Source organism: Oncorhynchus kisutch, unplaced genomic scaffold (genome assembly GCF_002021735.2).
Source record: "Oncorhynchus kisutch isolate 150728-3 unplaced genomic scaffold, Okis_V2 Okis06b-Okis10b_hom, whole genome shotgun sequence".
In the NCBI taxonomy this organism is placed as follows: Eukaryota; Metazoa; Chordata; class Actinopteri; order Salmoniformes; family Salmonidae; genus Oncorhynchus; species Oncorhynchus kisutch.
The window spans coordinates 11,028,629-11,047,924 of NW_022261983.1; the positions used below are offsets into that span (position 1 = coordinate 11,028,629).

At 40.7% G+C, this 19,296-nt stretch overlaps 1 protein-coding gene across 1 annotated transcript; it reads right to left on the reverse strand.

Annotated features, from left to right (window-relative positions):
* Nucleotides 1-3,835: 3,835 nt before the first annotated feature.
* Nucleotides 3,836-11,151, reverse strand: LOC109887020 (NLR family CARD domain-containing protein 3-like). The gene is made up of 6 exons (XM_031814091.1): nucleotides 11,011-11,151; nucleotides 9,578-9,766; nucleotides 7,559-7,675; nucleotides 7,213-7,312; nucleotides 6,861-7,083; nucleotides 3,836-5,631 (listed from the first exon to the last, which is right to left on the reverse strand). Exons 1-6 carry the CDS (start codon nucleotides 11,055-11,057, stop codon nucleotides 3,836-3,838), a joined length of 2,472 nt encoding a protein of 823 aa, XP_031669951.1. The 5' UTR covers nucleotides 11,058-11,151.
* Between the last annotated feature and the right edge of the window lie 8,145 nt (nucleotides 11,152-19,296).

Below are 19,296 nucleotides of genomic sequence, written 5' to 3' on the forward strand. Positions count from 1 at the left end.
ACATTAGAATGTTAACTCCCTGGCGACCTGAATGCTCTCGTTGGCTGGCCCTCACTACATATCCGTCGCCAAACCCACTGGCATTTATAAGTCTTTGCTAGGTAAAGCCTGGCCTTATCTCAGCTCACTGGTCACCAAAGTAACACCCACCCGTAGCACGCGCTCCAGCAGGTATATTTCTCTGGTCATCCCCAAAGCCAACACTTCCTCTGGCCGCCTTTCCTTCCAGTTCTCTGCTGCCAATGACTGGAACGAATTGCTAAAATCTTTGACGCTGGAGTCTTATATCTCCCTCACTAACTTTAAGCATCAGCTGTCAGAACAGCTTACCGATCACTGTACCTGCACAGTTGTAAATATCTGTAAATATCACACCCGACTACCTCATCACCCATATTATTACTTACCCTCTTGTTCCTTTTCACCCCAGTATCTCTCCTTGCACATCATCATCTGCACATCTATCACTCCAGTATTAATGCTAAGTTGTAATTATTTTCAACTCTAGGGCCTATTTATTGCCTAACCTCCCTACTCTTCTACATTTACACTCACTGTACATAGATCTTTCTATTTTTCTTTTCCTTTGTGTTATTGACTGTACGTTTGTTTATGTGTAACTCTGTGTTGTTTGTGTCTCACACTGCTTTGCTTTATCTTGGCCAGGTCGCAGTTGTAAATGAGAACATGTTCTCAACTGGCCGACCTGGTTAAATAAAGGTGGAATAAGAAATACAAATGATGCCAATTTTGATATTGAATAATAATAATAATAATAATAAATAATAACTTTAAATAAAGGTGAAATAAAAAGAAGAAAAAAAATCACTAATCAATTTAATGTAGATGTTTCTAGGTATCAAAAGGATGTAGATGTTTCTAGGTATCAAAAGGATGTAGATGTTTCTAGGTATCAAAAGGATGTAGATGTTTCTAGGTATCAAAAGGATGTAGATGTTTCTAGGTATCAAAAGGATGTAGATGTTTCTAGGTAGCAAAAGGATGTAGATGTGTCTAGGTATCAAAAGGATGTAGATGTTTTTAGGTATCAAAAGGATGTAGATGTTTCTAGGTATCAAAAGGATGTAGATGTTTCTAGGTATCAAAAGGAGAAGTTAAGGTAACTTGAGACTTGTTGAATGGTCATATGTTATAATGTATGGTAATATAAAACACACTTATTCACATTGATTACATACACACACACAAACACACACACACACATCCTGAACACACACACACATCCTGAACACACACACATCTGTATGCATGCATAAACACACATTTCTAGCGTAACACAAACACACCACACACATACACACACACTGCCAAAGCTACTCTTTCTAAACTTTGGTGTCCCTGATTTCTGCTTCTGTAGAACTACAGATTGTATGTAATATGACAAAGTAAGTAATGATGGTGGTCTTTGACTTAACTTGAATTAAGACTTATTCTTAGTCATATTCTTCACAGTAGTCAACACTCACATTTTCTAAGGCCAGGTTTCATTGCGTACTCTCCACCATGTTCCACACTGTAGCGGTAAGCAGGAGAACAGACAGTCATTGAGTGATACACGTGAACACACACACACATACACACACACACACACACACACACAGCATATAACTTTGTCCAAGTGGTGGTAAGAATGTTTGTCTTGACTAGCCTGATAACTCAAACATGCCTGATATGAACATTGACATAAACCCTCTACATACTTGAGTTTCTCCAGTCTGCAGTGTGGATCCTCCAGTCCAGCAGAAAGCAGTCTGACTCCTGAGTCTCCTGGGTGATTGTAGCTCAGGTCCAGCTCTCTCAGGTGTGAGGGGTTTAACTTCAGAGCTGAGACCAGAGAAGCACAGCCTTCCTCTGTGACTAGACAGCCTGACAGCCTGCAAAGAGTCAAATCATATTAAAATCACACTGATATTCTTTAGTGGTGAAAATAGTGGCAGTATATTGCTTCAATATATTCAGATATATCAATGTCCAGCAACCTTTCATATCTATTCGTAAATTAATGTATATCATTTTTTGAAATTTCAAAAAATCAAAGTATGGCTTGTAGAGAGAAAAATATAAAGTCCAAATATTTGAGTAGACTGAACCAGTAGACTGAACCAGTAGCCTGACCAGTAGACTGACCAGACCAGTTTAAAAGCAGTATCAGTCAAAAGACAGACAGTGAGGTATCAGATTTAGATTGTACTGAGTACACAGTCCACACCATATATATATTGACAGTGAAGCTAACATTTTAAATGTGCCTCCAGCACTCCAGCATTTTTGGATTTGAGATCAAATGTTTTATTTAAAGTGACAGTATATAATGTCTTCTTCAATTTCAGGGTATTCTTTTATACATGTCTGTTTCACGTTTAGAAAATGAAAAGCAATTCATGTATCTAGTCCCCCTATCTGAAGAAGTCATAAGTATTCTGGCCAATCAACTTATAGTCTATTAAAGTAGTCAAAAGATTAGTATTTGGACTCATATTCCTTCGTGACAATGACTACATCAAGCTTGTCACTGCCATGATTAAGAAAAGATCATGAATGAATCACTAATAATAAAGAGTGAGAGTTACAGAGGCTACAACCAAACATACTAACCTCTCACCATTAACCTCTAATTAAAGGTGACATTCTAACCTCTCACCATTAACCTCTAATTAAAGGTGACATTCTAACCTCTCACCATTAACCTCTAATTAAAGGTGACATTCTAACCTCTCACCATTAACCTCTAATTAAAGGTGACATTCTAACCTCTCACCATTAACCTCTAATTAAAGGTGACATTCTAACCTCGCACCATTAACCTCTAATTAAAGGTGACATTCTAACCTCTCACCAGTAACCTCTAATTAAAGGTGACATTCTAAGCGCTCACCATTAACCTCAAATTAAAGGTGACATTCTAACCTCTCACCATTAACCTCTAATTAAAGGTGACATTCTAACCTCTCACCATTAACCTCTAATTAAAGGTGGCATTCTATACTGTCACCTAATATGAAACCTTTTTCTAAAATCCCAAATACTGGAGCATAGCAGCAAATTTAAACCTCTAAACTTCACTGTAAACACACATATGATGTGGACTATGTGTGCCTGGTAAACACATGTGGATCTGGTGAACAGTTATCACTTGTTGACCAACTACAGGAATACTGACCTCAGAGTCTCCAGTTTACAGTGGGGATTCCCCAGTCCAGCAGAGAGCAGCTTCACTCCTGAATCCTTCAGGTCATTGTTACTAAGATCCAGCTCTCTCAGGTGTGAGGGGTTTGACTTCAGAGCTGACACCAGAGAAGCACAGCCTTTGTCCGTGACTCCACAGCCTGACAGCCTGATAAAGAGATCATCATGATTTCACAAACACACTGTTCATTTAACACCAGTAGTGTAGAAGGACAATGGCAGATGCTTTTGGTTTATTCTCCCAAACAACATATAGATTCATCTTTAATCTCCTAGAAATGTATGGTCACATTGTTGTAATATTTCTGTTGTGGAGAAATGACCAAGCAGGAGACGGGAGTACAGTTAGTTTTCGTTTAGTCAAAACCCCTCGTGCTCTACAGTTCCCGGCACCCCAGTGTGCATGTGCATTTCCTATTAGGTGTAGTAACGTAACACTGCCGTAATGCATTACTGCTTAGTAACAGCACAGTAACTAATATAAACAGATGTAGATCCCAGATACTACAATTGTTATACTAATGTGAACAGCAATGCACTGAGTAAATATGTTTTTCAACAATTCATATTTTTCTCTAAAGTGAATATTTCTTCCTGATGATTAGTACTTAAATGTCATTTTATGTACTCACAGAGCAGCTCTGGAGGATTTGAGCACAGGCAGCAGCCTCAGAAGACCTTCCTCTGATCTGGAGTATTTCTTCAGGTCAAACACTTCCAGCTCCTTTTCTGAAGTCAGCAACACAAAGACCAGAGCTGACCACTGTGCAGGTGAACGTTTGGCTTCTGACAGACTTCCTGATCTCAGGTATCTTTGGATCTCCTCCACTAGAGAATGGTCATTCAGTTCATTCAGACAGTGGAACAGATTGATGCACCTCTCTGGAGAGGGATTCTCCCTGATCTTCTCCTTGATGTACTTGACTGTTTCTTCATGGCTCTGTGAGCTGCTTCTTTTCGTTGTCAGTAGACCTCGTAAGTGCTTCTGATTGGACTCCAGTGAGAGGCCCAGAAGGAAGCGGAGGAAAAGGTCCAGGTTTCCCGTCTCACTTTGTAAGGCTTCATCCACAGCACTCTTATAGAAAGTAACTTCAGGCTTGTCTCTGACCAGCGCAAAAAAGTTCCTGGACGTTGATTGAGGTTTGCACATTAGATTCTCATTGTTGTTGCTGAATGAGAGGAACACATATACAGCAGCCAGAAACTCCTGAATGCTCAGATGCACGAAGCAGTACACCTTGTCCTGGTACAGCCCACATTCCTCTTTAAAGAGCTGTGTGCACAATCCTGAGTACACTGAGGCTTCATTGACATCAATGCCAGCCTCTTTCAGGTCTTCTTCATAGAAAATCAGATTGCCCTTGACAAGCTGTTGAAAAGCCAGTTTTCCCAGTGACAGAATGCTCTCTTTATTCCAGTCTGGACCTGTCTCTTCTTTCCCAAGATACTTTTCATTATTCTGTTTGGTATGAAACACCACAAGGTGTGTGTACATCTCAGTCAGAGTCTTTGGCACCTCTTCTCTCTTATGTTTCAGTATGTGTTCAAGGACTGTTGCAGAAATCCAACAGAAGACTGGAATGTGGCACATGATGTGGAGGCTCCTTGATGTCTTTATGTGTGAGATGATTCTGCTGGCCAGGTCCTTATCACTGAATCTTCTCCTGAAGTACTCCACCTTCTGTGGGTCATTGAACCCTCGTACCTCTGTCACCTGGTCAACACACTCTGAAGGGATCTTATTGGCTGCTGCAGGTCGGGTAGTTATCCAGAGGAGAGCAGAGGGAAGCAGGTTTCCCTTGATGAGATTTGTCAGCAGAACATCCACTGAGGTTGACTTTGTGACGTCACAACAGATCTTGTTCTTCTGGAAGTCTAGGGGCAGTCGGCACTCATCCAGACCATCAAATATGAACAGAACTTTGTACTTGTCGTAGTTGGAAATTCTTGATTCTTTGGTTTCCATTGAGAAGTGATTGAGAAGTTCAATCAAAGTGTGTTTGTCCTCTTTCATCAAATTCAGCTCCCGAAAAGGGAATGAAAATACAAATTGGACATCCTGATTTGCTTTACCTTCAGCCCAGTCCAGAATGAACTTCTGCACAGAGACTGTTTTTCCAATGCCAGCGACTCCCTTTGTCAGCACAGTTCTGATAAGTTTGTCTTGTCCAGTAAAGGGTGTGAAGATGTCGTTACATTTGATTGCAGTCTCTGGTCTTGCTTGTTTCCTGGTTGTTGTCTCAATCTGTCTCAGCTCATGTTCATTATTGACCTCTCCTGTTCCACCCTCTGTGATGTAGAGGTCTGTGTAGATCTTATTGAGAAGTGTTGGGTTTCCTTGTTTAGCGATCCCCTCAAATACACATTGAAACTTCTTCTTTAGATTAGATTTGAGTTCACGTTGGCAAATCACAGCAAGATCATCTGAATGAAGAAATAACACAGAGGATATTAATGTTACGTCTGTTTTAATACTGTAGGACTGTGTTATAAGGTGTACATTATAAAACATTATTCTCTTAACTGCCCGTATAAATGTGTAAATGATTTCATAATGCATTACACGCTGGAGTGACTGATTATATTATTATTATTATTATTGATGGTATCATTAATGTTGTGTAACAACTTTCCTCTTCCTCTTCTGAGGAGGAGTAGCAAGGATCGGACCAATACGCAGCGTGGTAAGTGTTCATCTTGGCTTTTAATAAGAACAAAACAATAAACGACAACGTGAAAAAAAAAAACTAAACAGTTCCGTGTGGAAACTAACACGGAAAATAAACACGAAACACAAAAGGAAAGGTATGATTCTCAATCAGAGACAACTAACGACACCTGCCTCTGATTGAGAACCATACCAGGCCAAACACATAAATACTACATAGAAAACGGAACATAGACTACCCACCCCAACTCACGCCCTAACCAAACTAACACAAAGACATAATAAAGAACATAGACTACCCACCCCAACTCACACCCTGACCAAACTAACACAAAGACATAATAAAGAACATAGACTACCCACCCCAACTCACACCCTGACCAAACTAACACAAAGACATAATAAAGAACATAGACTACCCACCCCAACTCACGCCCTGACCAAACTAACACAAAGACATAATAAAGAACATAGACTACCCACCCCAACTCACACCCTGACCAAACTAACACAAAGACATAATAAAGAACATAGACTACCCACCCCAACTCACGCCTCTGACCAAACTAACACAAAGACATAACAAAGGAACTAAGGTCAGAACGTGACGCATATATGCAACAAGTTTGGACCCAGGATATGGGAACTAAGAGTCAAGGGGTTGTGGGGGGTGGGGGGGAAGAGTCTTATTGATGAGGATTTGACAGCTACTTACCAACGTTTTCATGTTCTCTCTCTCTCTCTCTCTCTCTCTCTCTCTCTCTCTCTCTCTCTCTCTCTCTCTCTCTCTCTCTCTCTCTCCTCATCTCTCTGTCTAAATTAATCACCACAACACATCGCTGCTGCTACTTGATGAGGTCACTAAGTGTTGTATTAAGGCTTCTACAATATCATTGAGTTACAAAGCTATTTTGGCTGTATTTGAGCTACAACTTTTAAATGTTTGTTGTAAAACATCATTCAACATGAGGTAGACAGCTCTTACTTTTCTCCAGTGTGTCAGCAAGCTCCTTCTGGTTCATTTTCCTCAGGACGTGCAGTGTGATCTTCAGAGCCCCCTCTCTGGCACTGCTCTCCTGCTTCTCATCTTCAGCATCCACCACTTCCTGCTTCTGACTCTCAAAGCCTTGTGGGAGTTCTGGACTAAGAATCCTCTTGAACATCTTCAGCTCGTTCTTCACAAATGTCATAATATTCTCTTCAAGCAACTGAAATAAATAAAGTAAATAATTTAAGCAAGAGAAGAAATGCTTTCTCATGAACACATTAATGAATGATTGACAGATCAACTTTACTTGAGGTAAACAAAAACAAATGTACATAACAGGACCACATACACTGAATATAGAGGCCAGGTCTGTTTGGTGACTCTGGGAAGACTGACCACTGAGAATGTCTGACTCTGATCTCTTCTGTTGGTTTCTGGGGACAAAACATCTGAGGAGTATATATATATATAGCCATGTATATATATATATATATATATACACACACACACACACACACACACACACACACACACACACACACACACTCAGGGAGGGAATGTTGTGTTTACATGAAAAAGGAAGAAAATGATTAGCCTATGGATTATGAAAACAACAAAAATAAATGGGAAAATTGGAGAGGACAAATGACTAGAGACAGTGTTGTTTAACTCACTGACCCATGCGTTTTTCTTACCTTTGTTTCAGAGAAAAGTCTCCCTCTCTAAACTTTATAGGCGTACCCATAGACCGGTTACTCTTCATGGACAGACCGCTGGGCACAGGGGAGGCTGGTCTCTCCTGCTTGATTGGTCTTCAACACAACAGAGACAAACATTCCATCTCTCATCTACTCTGAGCTCAGATGGGGAATCATACTGTAAGAAGAGTTTCATTCCAAAACGCTATATATCCATTTTCAGAAATGTTGGTAAATTAGCTGTTATTGTTTAATGAAATTATGAAAGGTGTGTTTTATCACTGTCTATTTATGGGGTTGGTCTGACAGACATGTGTTTGTTTAAAATCTATCACTTGATGGTTTCATTTCAGAGAGACAAATATTCATGTTATTTTTGTTGTTAAAATCGAGATATCTGCCTCAGTCTCAGCGAAATAAGTAGCACTGCTAGGGTTTACACAGTAATAATATATATCTGCCTCAGTCTCAGAGAAATCAGTAGTACTGCTAGGTTATACACAGTAATAATATATATCTGCCTCACTCTCAGAGAAATCAGTAGTACTGCTAGGTTTTACACAGTAATAATATATATCTGCCTCACTCTCAGAGAAACAAATAGCACTGCCAGGTTTAACGCAGTCAAATGTAAATAAATAACTAATAACTATCTAAAATGTTTACAGTAATGACATATATAATGTTTACAGTAATGACATATATAATGTTTACAGTAATAACATCTATAATGTTTACAGTAATGACATCTATAATGTTTACAGTAATGACATCTATAATGTTTACAGTAATGACATCTATAATGTTTACAGTAATAACATCTATAATGTTTACAGTAATAACATCTATAACGTTTTCAGTAATAACATCTACAATGTTTACAGTAATAACATCTATAATGTTTACAGTAATGACATCTAAAATGTTTACAGTAATGACATCTATAATGATTACAGTAATGACATCTATAATGATTACAGTAATAACATCTATAATGTTTACAGTAAAGACATCTATAATGTTTACAGTAATGGCATCTATAATGTTTACAGTAATGACATCTATAACGTTTTCAGTAATAACATCTATAATGTTTACAGTAATGACATCTATAATGTTTACAGTAATGACATCTATAATGTTAACAGTAATGACATCTATAATGTTTACAGTAATGACATCTATAATGTTTACAGTAATAACATCTATAATGTTTACAGTAATGACATCTATAATGTTTACAGTAATGACATCTATAATGTTTACAGTAATAACATCTATAATGTTTACAGTATGACATCTATAATGTTTACAGTAATGACATATATAATGTTTACAGTAATGACATCTATAATGTTTACAGTAATGACATCTATAATGTTTACAGTAATGCCATCTATAATGTTTACAGTAATGACATCTATAATGTTTACAGTAATGACATCTATAATGTTTACAGTAATGACATCTATAATGTTTACAGTAATAACATCTATAATGTTTACAGTAATAACATCTATAATGTTTACAGTAATAACATCTATAATGTTTACAGTAATGACTATTACGCATCATGAGCTATTTTAATCCCACCCCTCTGCTCCTCTCAGCCCAGTCCACCTGTCTCTGTAGAACATCCTCTTGATTTCCACCTGACATATATTATTCAACTGTGTTGTGAGTCTTACATAGATTTGAACCTTTCTAGTCTCATAGTATCCACAGACTGGCAGTTAAAGATACAGATTTGTCAAACGAGTATTATTCTATTGTTGATTGACTGACTATGTCTTTCCAAATCCCCAGCACTGCTATTTCTAAAGATCATTTTAAACTAATATTGTGACTTTTCCTCCATTCCTATTTCCCTGTAAATTCTATTCTTAGCTAAAAATGTTACAGACACATGAAGGTACCTATAAGCAATCATTTCTGATGATTATTTTTTTTTATGTGACATTTGGGGGGGATTTAATGATTTAGAAATAAAGTTCTTAAACGACACTGTCATCTCACCTCTTGGCTTTGGTGTCATGTCCCCCAGAGAGTCTAATTTTAGAGGCAGGGACCCCCTCCTCTCTCTCCCCAGAGTGTCTCATTTTAGAGGCAGGGACCCCCTCCTCTTTCTCCCCAGAGAGTCTCATTTTAGAGGCAGGGACCCCCTCCTCTTTCTCCCCAGAGAGACTCATTTCAGAGCACTGACCCCTAAACAGAGATCCAACATGTTGGTTGTGGTTAACACAGTGACAACTAAACAGAGATCCAACATGTTGGTTGTGGTTAACACAGTGACAACTAAACAGAGATCCAACATGCTGGTTGTGGTTAACACAGTGACAACTAAACAGAGATCCAACATGTTGGTTGTGGTTAACACAGTGACAACTAAACAGAGATCCAACATGTTGGTTGTGGTTAACACACTGACCCCTAAACAGAGATCCAACATGTTGGTTGTGGTTAACACACTGACAAATAATTATGGAATGTCAATTGTTCTATTGTATTCATTATCTCTTAGACATTAAACATTTCCTAACAGACACATCCAAACAGTCAGGTGATTCAATGCATCACATGAACATGTAGTGGTGACTGATATGTTTCACCTCTTCTCCATGTAGAGAAACTATTGATAATAATGTCTCACTTTCTCTGTTAATCATTTCACTCATTCTAGTGTGTTGCTTTGTTCAACAGATATTGAATTTAATTCACAATAACAATGTTAAGAAAAGTATTTGTGGTCTAATACCAAATTACACAAGAAGCAGGAGCTCATTCTAATTTTTAAAAATAACAAATGTTTTGATATTCTGAAAGACGATTTTAGAACTATGATAATTAGCATTTTTACAAATTGTAAAATAACCAGATATACGAATCCTACAATACGATATATGAACAATATGTTTTTGAATTTGATTTGCCTACGCCCCAGTTAGCACCATTTTGTATGATTGAACTGTCACGTACCTGTCCCAGGTGAAATGGACTGTTAGATATGAGTGTCACGTACCTGTCCCAGGTGAAATGGACTGTTAGATCTGAGTGTCACGTACCTGTCCCAGGTGAAATGGACTGTTAGATCTGAGTGTCACGTACCTGTCCCAGGTGAAATGGACTGTTAGATATGAGTGTCACGTACCTGTCCCAGGTGAAATGGACTGTTAGATCTGAGTGTCACGTACCTGTCCCAGGTGAAATGGACTGTTAGATCTGAGTGTCACGTACCTGTCCCAGGTGAAATGGACTGTTAGATCTGAGTGTCACGTACCTGTCCCAGGTGAAATGGACTGTTAGATCTGAGTGTCACGTACCTGTTCCAGGTGAAATGGACTGTTAGATATGAGTGTCACGTACCTGTCCCAGGTGAAATGGACTGTTAGATATGAGTGTCACGTACCTGTCCCAGGTGAAATGGACTGTTAGATATGAGTGTCACGTACCTGTCCCAGGTGAAATGGACTGTTAGATCTGAGTGTTTAACTGTCATTCACTATACTGAAATAACACCATTAATGTCCCTACACACTTTACAATAATCCCTGGGAAGATATTATCCGTTCTGTTGAGAGAGCACCTTCCTGATGACAAGTGGCTCTGTATCTATGCTCTATGTACAGTAATATCTGGTCAAAGTCTAGTGACTCAATGCCATAATATATCATAAACATAGCAGCAGTTTAACCTTTGGCCAGTAAAGGCCATGGCATATTATAACATGTAGAATCATTATGATGGATCCAGTTTCAACATATCTCCAACTTTGAAGTATACAGTGGGGTCACAATATTATATATATATATATATATATTGACACTCTTGACACCCTCAAACCAACTATTAGTGTCCTGATTCAGATCTGTTCAAACCAACTATTAGTGTCCTGATTCAGATCTGTTCAAACCAACTCTTAGTATCCTGATTCAGATCTGTTCAAACCAACTCTTAGTGTCCTGATTCAGATCTGTTCAAACCAACTCTTAGTATCCTGATTCAGATCTGTTCAAACCAACTCTTAGTGTCCTGATTCAGATCTGTTCAAACCAACTCTTAGTGTCCTGATTCAGATCTGTTCAAACCAACTCTTCTGATTGTCATTGTCATTCAATGTATATCTAAAGTTGGCAAAAACACACACAGATCTGGGACCAGACTAATGTATCTGTGGGTGGCCAGTTAGACTGTCTGGTCTGTGGTCAGCAGTGGTGGCTGGTGGCATGGAGGACAGGCTCATAATAATGTCTAGAATCAAATTAATAGAATGGTATCAAATGCATCAAACACATAGAATTCCATTCACTTCATTCCAGCCCTGATTGTGAGCCATTCATCCTCCCCTTAGCAGGCTCCTCAGGTGGTCAGTGGGCACAACATGGTTGTGGTCAATTCCATTTAAATTTCAATCAATTCAGAAGGTAAACCTCATTAAGAAGCATTGAAGTGTACTTCTTTTATTTACATTGTATTTAACCTTTATTTAACAAGTCAGTTAAGAACAAATTCTTATTTACAATGACGGCCTCCCAAAAGGCCTCCTGGGGGATAGTGTCTGGGATTCAACATGTAAATAAATATATATATATAGGACAAAACACACATCACGACAAGAGAGACACCACAACACTACATGAAGTAAGAACTAAGACAACAACATAGCATGGCAGCACCACATGACAACACAGCATGGTAGCAACACAACATGACAACACAACATGGTAGCAACACCACATGACAACACAGCATGGTAGCACCACATGACAACACAGCATGGCAGCACCACATGACAACACAGCATGGCAGCACCACATGACAACACAGCATGGTAGCAACACAACATGACAACACAGCATGGTAGCAACACAACATGACAACACAGCATGGTAGCAACACAACATGACAACACAACATGGTAGCAACACAACATGACAACACAACATGGTAGCAACACAACATGACAACACAGCATGGTAGCAACACAACATGACAACAACATGGTAGCAACAAAACAGGGTACAAACATTATTGGACACAGACAACAGCACAAAGGGCCAGAAGGTAGAGACAACAATACATCACACAAAGCAACCACCACTGTCATTGAGAGTGTCCACGATTGAGTCTTTGAATGAGGAGACGGAGATGAAACTGTCCTGTTTGAGTGTTTTGTTGCAGCTCGTTCCAGTCGCTAGCTGCAGAGAACTGAAAAGACGAGCGACCCAGGGATGTGTGTGCTTTGGGGACCTTTAACAGAATGTGACTGGCAGAACTGGTGTTGTATGTGGAGGATGAGGGCTGCAGTAGATATCTCAGTGTCACGTTCTGACCTTTATTTCCTTTGTTTTGTCATTATTTAGTATGGTCAGGGCGTGAGTTGGGGTGGGCAGTCTATGTTTGATTTTCTATGATTTGGGGATTTCTATGTTTCGGCCTAGTATGGTTCTCAATCAGAGGCAGGTGTCATTAGTTGTCTCTGATTGAGAATCATACTTAGGTAGCCTGGGTTGCACTGTTTGTTTGTGGGTGGTTGTCTATGTTAGTGGCTTGTGTCAGCACAGGTCTCATTTGTAGCTTCACAGTCATATTTGGTTTATTGTTGTTTTGTTACTCTTTTGTATAGTGTTCAGTGTTCTCTTTATTAAAATCCACTATGAACACATATCACGCCACATATTGGTCCTCTGATCCTTCTCGCCTCTCCTCTTCAGATGAAGAGGAGGAAGACCGTGACACTCAGACTGGGGGGAGTGAGGCCTAAGAGGGTTTTATAAATAAGCATCAACCAGTGGGTCTTGCGACGGGTATACAGAGATGACCAGTTTACAGAGCAGTATAGAGTGTAGTGATGTGTCCTATAAGGAGCATGGTGGCAAATCTGATGGCAGAATAGTAAAAAACATCTAGTCGCTCGAGAGCACCCTTACCTGCTGATCTATAAATTATGTCTCCGTAATCTAGCATGGGTAGGATGGTCATCTGAATCAGGGTTAGTTTGCCGGCTGGGGTGAAAGAGGAGCGATTACGAGAGAGGAAACCAAGTCTAGATTTAACTTTAGACTGCAGTTTTGATATGTGCTGAGAGAAGGACACCGTACCGTCTAGCCATACTCCCAAGTACTTGTATGAGGTGACTACCTCAAGCTCTAAACCCTCAGAGGTAGTAATCACCTTTCTGTGGGGAGAGGGGCATTTTTCTTACCAAACCACAAGACCTTTGTTTTGTAGGTGTTCAGAACAGGGTTAAGGGCAGAGAAAGATTGTTGGACAATTGATTGGGGCACAGTGCTGTGGTGGTGTGAGGCCTCCCTCCCACTCTCATTCCCTCTTCCTGGTGGTGGTGTGAGGTCTTAACCTCAGCCTCCCTCCCTCTCTCATTCCCTCTTCCTGGTGGTGGTGTGAGGTCTTAACCTCAGCCTCCCTCCCTCTCTCATTCCCTCTTCCTGGTGGTGGTGTGAGGTCTTAACCTCAGCCTCCATCCCTCTCTCATTCCCTCTTCCTGGTGGTGGTGTGAGGTCTTAACCTCAGCCTCCCTCCCTCTCTCATTCCCTCTTCCTCAGTACGATGTAGATGAGACCACTGACCAGACACAGAGGGCAGGACACCCAGGCCAGAATGTAGGCAAAGCCAAACACAGCATCCTCCTCCCCATCCGGACTCATTACCGTGTAGATTATAGCTCCACACATCACAAACAGACCTGGAGAGAGGGGGAGGAAAAGGAAGGGAGATGGGAGAGGAGAGGGAGAGAGAGAGAGAGGGGGGGAAGAGAGAGAGGGAGAGGGGGGGGAGAGAGGGGGGGGGGGGGGGGAAGAGAGTGAGAGGGAGAGAGAGAGAGAGAGAGGGGGGGGGGAAAGGAAGGGAAAGAGAGAGAGAGAGAGAGAGGGAGGGGGGGGGAGGAAAAGGAAGGGAAAGAGAGAGAGAGAGAGAGAGGGGGGGGGGAAGAGAGAGGACAGGGAGAGAGAGAGAGAGGGGGGGGGGAAGGGAGATGGGAGAGGAGAGAGAAAGAGAGAGTGGGGGAGAAGGGAAAAACACATGGTTAGTTTTAGACAGCTGTTGAGGATCATTCATTTTTTCCAAGTTGACACACCTAATATTTTGTGACAGACTTGGTTATGTTCTGTATATTGGGACAGGGCTGAATCTGCTAGCTTCCACTAGTTAACATCCTGAGCCAGAGAACCACGGCCATATGCAGATTCTTTATTTTTATCCAGCCAACTCTGCCCACAGGATCAAATTGAGTTAGCTAGCTAAGACACTGTATCTAGCATGAGATTTGGTTGGGTTCCAACTCAGAGATTATGACACACCTAACATAGAGACATTAAACCAAACCTTGTATTAAGGGACCTGACATAGAGACATTAAACCAAACCTTGTATTAAGGGACCTGACATAGAGACATTAAACCAAACCTTGTATTAAGGGACCTGACATAGAGACATTAAACCAAACCTTGTATTAAGGGACCTGACATAGAGACATTAAACCAAACCTTGTATTAAGGGACCTGACATAGAGACATTAAACCAAACCTTGTATTAAGGGACCTGACATTGAGGCAGTAAACCAACCGTCGTATCTGGCCCTGTTGTGACCATTCTGAGAAATCATATGAAACTTCTTTGAATCACACCTTCATAATGCAGAATATATTACTTGTTTGCTGATAAGTACAACTTTAACTTCTCTAGAGCCTGTAAAGTATAAACTTTTTTCTCTCACTGACTGGTGGGATTAAATGTGTTAAGGCTGCTACAATATCATTGAGTTACACGGCTACTTTAGTTACAGCTTTTAAACGTTATAAAACAGCATTCAACATGAGGCAGACAGCTCTTACTTTTCTCCAGTGTGTCAGCAAGCTCCTTCTGGTTCATTTTCCTCAGGATGTGCAGTGTGATCTTCCTCTCTGGCACTGCTCTCCTGCTTCTCATCTTCAGCATCCACCACTTCCTGCTTCTGACTCTCAAAGCCTTGTGGGAGTTCTGATCTCAGAATCATCTTGAACATCTTCAGCTCGTTCTTCATGTCATAATATTCTCTTCAAGCAACTGAAATAAAGTCAATAAGTGAATGAATGATTGACATATCAACTTAACTTGAGGTAAACAACAGATAAATACAGTAGCAACAGGATAATTCAATCCCAAAGAAACGCTAGCAACCTGTATCTCTTCTAGGAGTCTTCCATCAGGTCAAACACCTGTCCTAATGAGTTACTGACGCCATCTTTACCCATAACCCTCCATTCTCTAGATTTACAGGTGAACCATAGGAGTCTTCCATCAGGTCAATCACCTGTCCTAATGAGATACTGACGCCATCTTTACCCATAACCCTCCATTCTCTAGACGTACAGGTGAACCATAGGAGTCTTCCATCAGGTCAATCACCTGTCCTAATGAGATACTGATGCCATCTTTACCCATAACCCTCCATTCTCTAGACTTACAGGTGAACCATAGGAGTCTTCCATCAGGTCAATCACCTGTCCTAATGAGATACTGACGCCATCTTTACCCATAACCCTCCATTCTCTAGAATTACTGTGTTGTTGTGTCTCTACAGCTGAACAACTCTTTCCATGATGGCCTTGTCATTGAACCATCCCAGAAGGCCAAGGTGAGAATACATCAGTTAGAACATCATGTTGCCCAATACAATAGCCATGATAATAGCCTGGAATCCCTACAATATGACCCCACTAAATAGAATTATAATAACCGTGGTATTGTCCATCCAGGTGTTATGTGGAGTGGCTGAGTGACTTGTTCTCTCTGCCCCCCAACAATGAGTCATAGCTGTTCTGCAACTGTAGTGGTGGAGTAGCTTAGTGTCTCTCTGTCCCCCAACAATGAGTCATAGCTGTTCTGCAACTGTAGTGGTGGAGTAGCTTATTAGTGTCTCTCTGTCCCCCAACAACAGAGTCATAGCTGTTCTGAAACTGTAGCGGTGGAGTAGCTTAGTGTCTCTCTGTCCCCCAACAATGAGTCATAGCTGTTCTGCAACTGTAGTGGTGGAGTAGCTTATTAGTGTCTCTCTGTCCCCCAACAACAGAGTCATAGCTGTTCTGCAACTGTAGTGGTGGAGTAGCTTATTAGTGTCTCTCTGTCCCCCAACAACAGAGTCATAGCTGTTCTGCAACTGTAGTGGTGGAGTAGCTTATTAGTGTCTCTCTGTCCCCCAACAACAGAGTCATAGCTGTTCTGCAACTGTAGTGGTGGAGTAGCGTATTAGTGTCTCTCTGTCCCCCAACAATGAGTCATAGCTGTTCTGCAACTGTAGTGGTGGAGTAGCTTATTAGTGTCTCTCTGTCCCCCAACAACAGAGTCATAGCTGTTCTGCAACTGTAGTGGTGGAGTAGCTTAGTGTCTCTCTGTCCCCCAACAATGAGTCATAGCTGTTCTCCAACTGTAGTGGTGGAGTAGCTTAGTGTCTCTCTGTCCCCCAACAACGAGTCATAGCTGTTCTCCAACTGTAGTGGTGGAGCGCTACACAGTCTGTATCCTGAATCCTGAACAGACCAGTCAAGACAATAAGTGGTAGCTGAGTAGGTCAAAGGTTAATCTCGGTTAACGCGGAACTAAAATCTTCAGTAATTTGGTAAATTATATTTCCGTGTTGTAATTTGTCCACGAGAGATTAGCCAAAGGTTGGATACACAACACACACCCAGAGTCCAAAGATCAACTGTACCTAGAACATAGATACAGATATCAGGAAGTTGCTCTCTAAGCAGAACGGGAAATATCTCAATGATTTAACATGTTCTGGTTGTGAATTCAGGCTAAGAGGTGAGATTATTGTGAAGTGTGTAGAGACATTAAATGTGTGGTGTAATTATAGTAAAGTGAATGGAAGTAAAACACTCCTAACAGTCTATTTCTCCTGGGACAGACGCTAACTGGGATTAGGCAAATCAAAATCAAAAACATATGTTATAGTTCTACATTTCACATTTCGTATGAAAGATGTAGTTGTATCGTATCAGTTCCACTGTAGTATAACAATCCTTGGTATATGAGCCACGTTACAATTCCCACCAAGTGGGTTAACCCTATTGGTGCCAACGGCATGATGTGTACGGTGTTTGCTTTTCATGCCAGCGACCCGGGTTCACTTTCCTGCCCCGCCGTTCGCTACACGGATGTCAGAAGGGGGATGGTGGCCGTGAGGCCATCAGAAGGCCTGGACGTGTGAGGGGGCTAAGTAGTGCCTTCCAGTTTCGAAAGGGGGCAGTATAGTGAGCCATGTTCCACTTCCCACCATCTGGGTTAACCCTATTGCGATGTGTAGGGTGTTTGCCTTTCTCGCAAGCGACCCGGGTTCACTTCCCTGCCCCTGCTATTTGCTACAACATTAATAGCATTGGCTACCTGTTGAACAAGGAGACAGTTCAATTATTTTAGGATAATATCAGTAAGTGTTGATTTAGAATGTCTTCTGGGTTCAGCCTTCTAGCTGCCTTCATCAATTGGCTGAAATGTAACACATGACATGTCCTCAGAGTTGGGAGATAACCACTCCTAGTTTAAATCACCATGGCAACCATGTCATTACTTCCCCAGAGCAACAAGATCTAGAGACGCAACCTTTGTATCCAATCACATAGGTTTACAGCTGCTCGCAGTTGCAACTTCATTGCTAAGAAGTCAAACTGCTTTGGTTTAGATACATTTCTGTAGCAATCCGGGTTTAAGTTGCAGTTTTAACAGTGGCCAAGTAGGTTTAAGTTGCAGTTTTAACAGTGGCCAAGTAGGTTTAAGTTACAGTTTTAACAGTGGCCAAGTAGGTTTAAGTTACAGTTTTAACAGTGGCCAAGTAGGTTTAAGTTACAGTTTTAACAGTGGCCAAGTAGGTTTAAGTTACAGTTTTAACAGTGGCCAAGTAGGCTACTGTGGCTATTTGATCATAATGTAAGCCTGCCAGGGTGGCCTACCATCAAAAACTATGGGAAAAATGCATCCCATAACATAAGCATGCTGAAAGTTTGTTGTTCATTTGTTTACAGAGAAAGCATTGTCTTTGGTAAAACACCAGTTAACAGCAGGCTGACAGGTCTGCTGTTAGAACCAGTAATGGCCGATTTAACAGTCTTGGGTAGCGGTATGACTGTGGCTTCCCTCCAGGCCTGAGGAAAACCACTTTCCTCTAGGCTCAGGTTAAAGATCTGACAGATAGTAGCGGTCATAGAGTCAGCTACCATCCTCAGTAGCTTTCCGTCTAAGTTGTTTGTCATTATTGATCGATAACAAAAAAAATCCACTTCTCCCACACAAACTTTACAAAATTAGTTATTTTTATGCATGAGTACGACGGCTCAGAGTATGGGCCTGAGTTGTGCCTGTCAATCCTATAGAATCCTACTCTGATGCACTCTGCCTACAAAATCTGCCTACAAAAATGTTCAAATACTCTTTTAACCTTAGCGCTTAGAATAGCCAATTCTATTTCCACCAACCATTTAATTTGTATGGCTTCAGGATCAACTTGAGGATTAAACTAATGCAGTCTGGGAAATATTGTATGGCTTCAGGATCAACTTGAGGATTAAACTAATGCAGTCTGGGAAATATTGTATGGCTTCAGGATCAACTTGAGGATTAAACTAATGCAGTCTGGGAAATATTGTATGGCTTCAGGATCAACTTGAGGATTAAACTAATGCAGTCTGGGAAATATTGTATGGCTTCAGGATCAACTTGAGGATTAAACTAATGCAGTCTGGG

Coding starts and splice junctions, on each gene's coding strand:
- LOC109887020 (XM_031814091.1), bottom strand. CDS start 11,057: ATGACAGTTAAACACTCAGATCTAACAGTCCATTTCACCTGGGACAG. Junction 7,084..7,212: donor ACCTGGCCTCTATATTCAGT/GTATGTGGTCCT, acceptor TATTTATTTCAG/TTGCTTGAAGAGAATATTAT. Junction 5,632..6,860: donor TGCTGACACACTGGAGAAAA/GTAAGAGCTGTC, acceptor TTCTTCATTCAG/ATGATCTTGCTGTGATTTGC.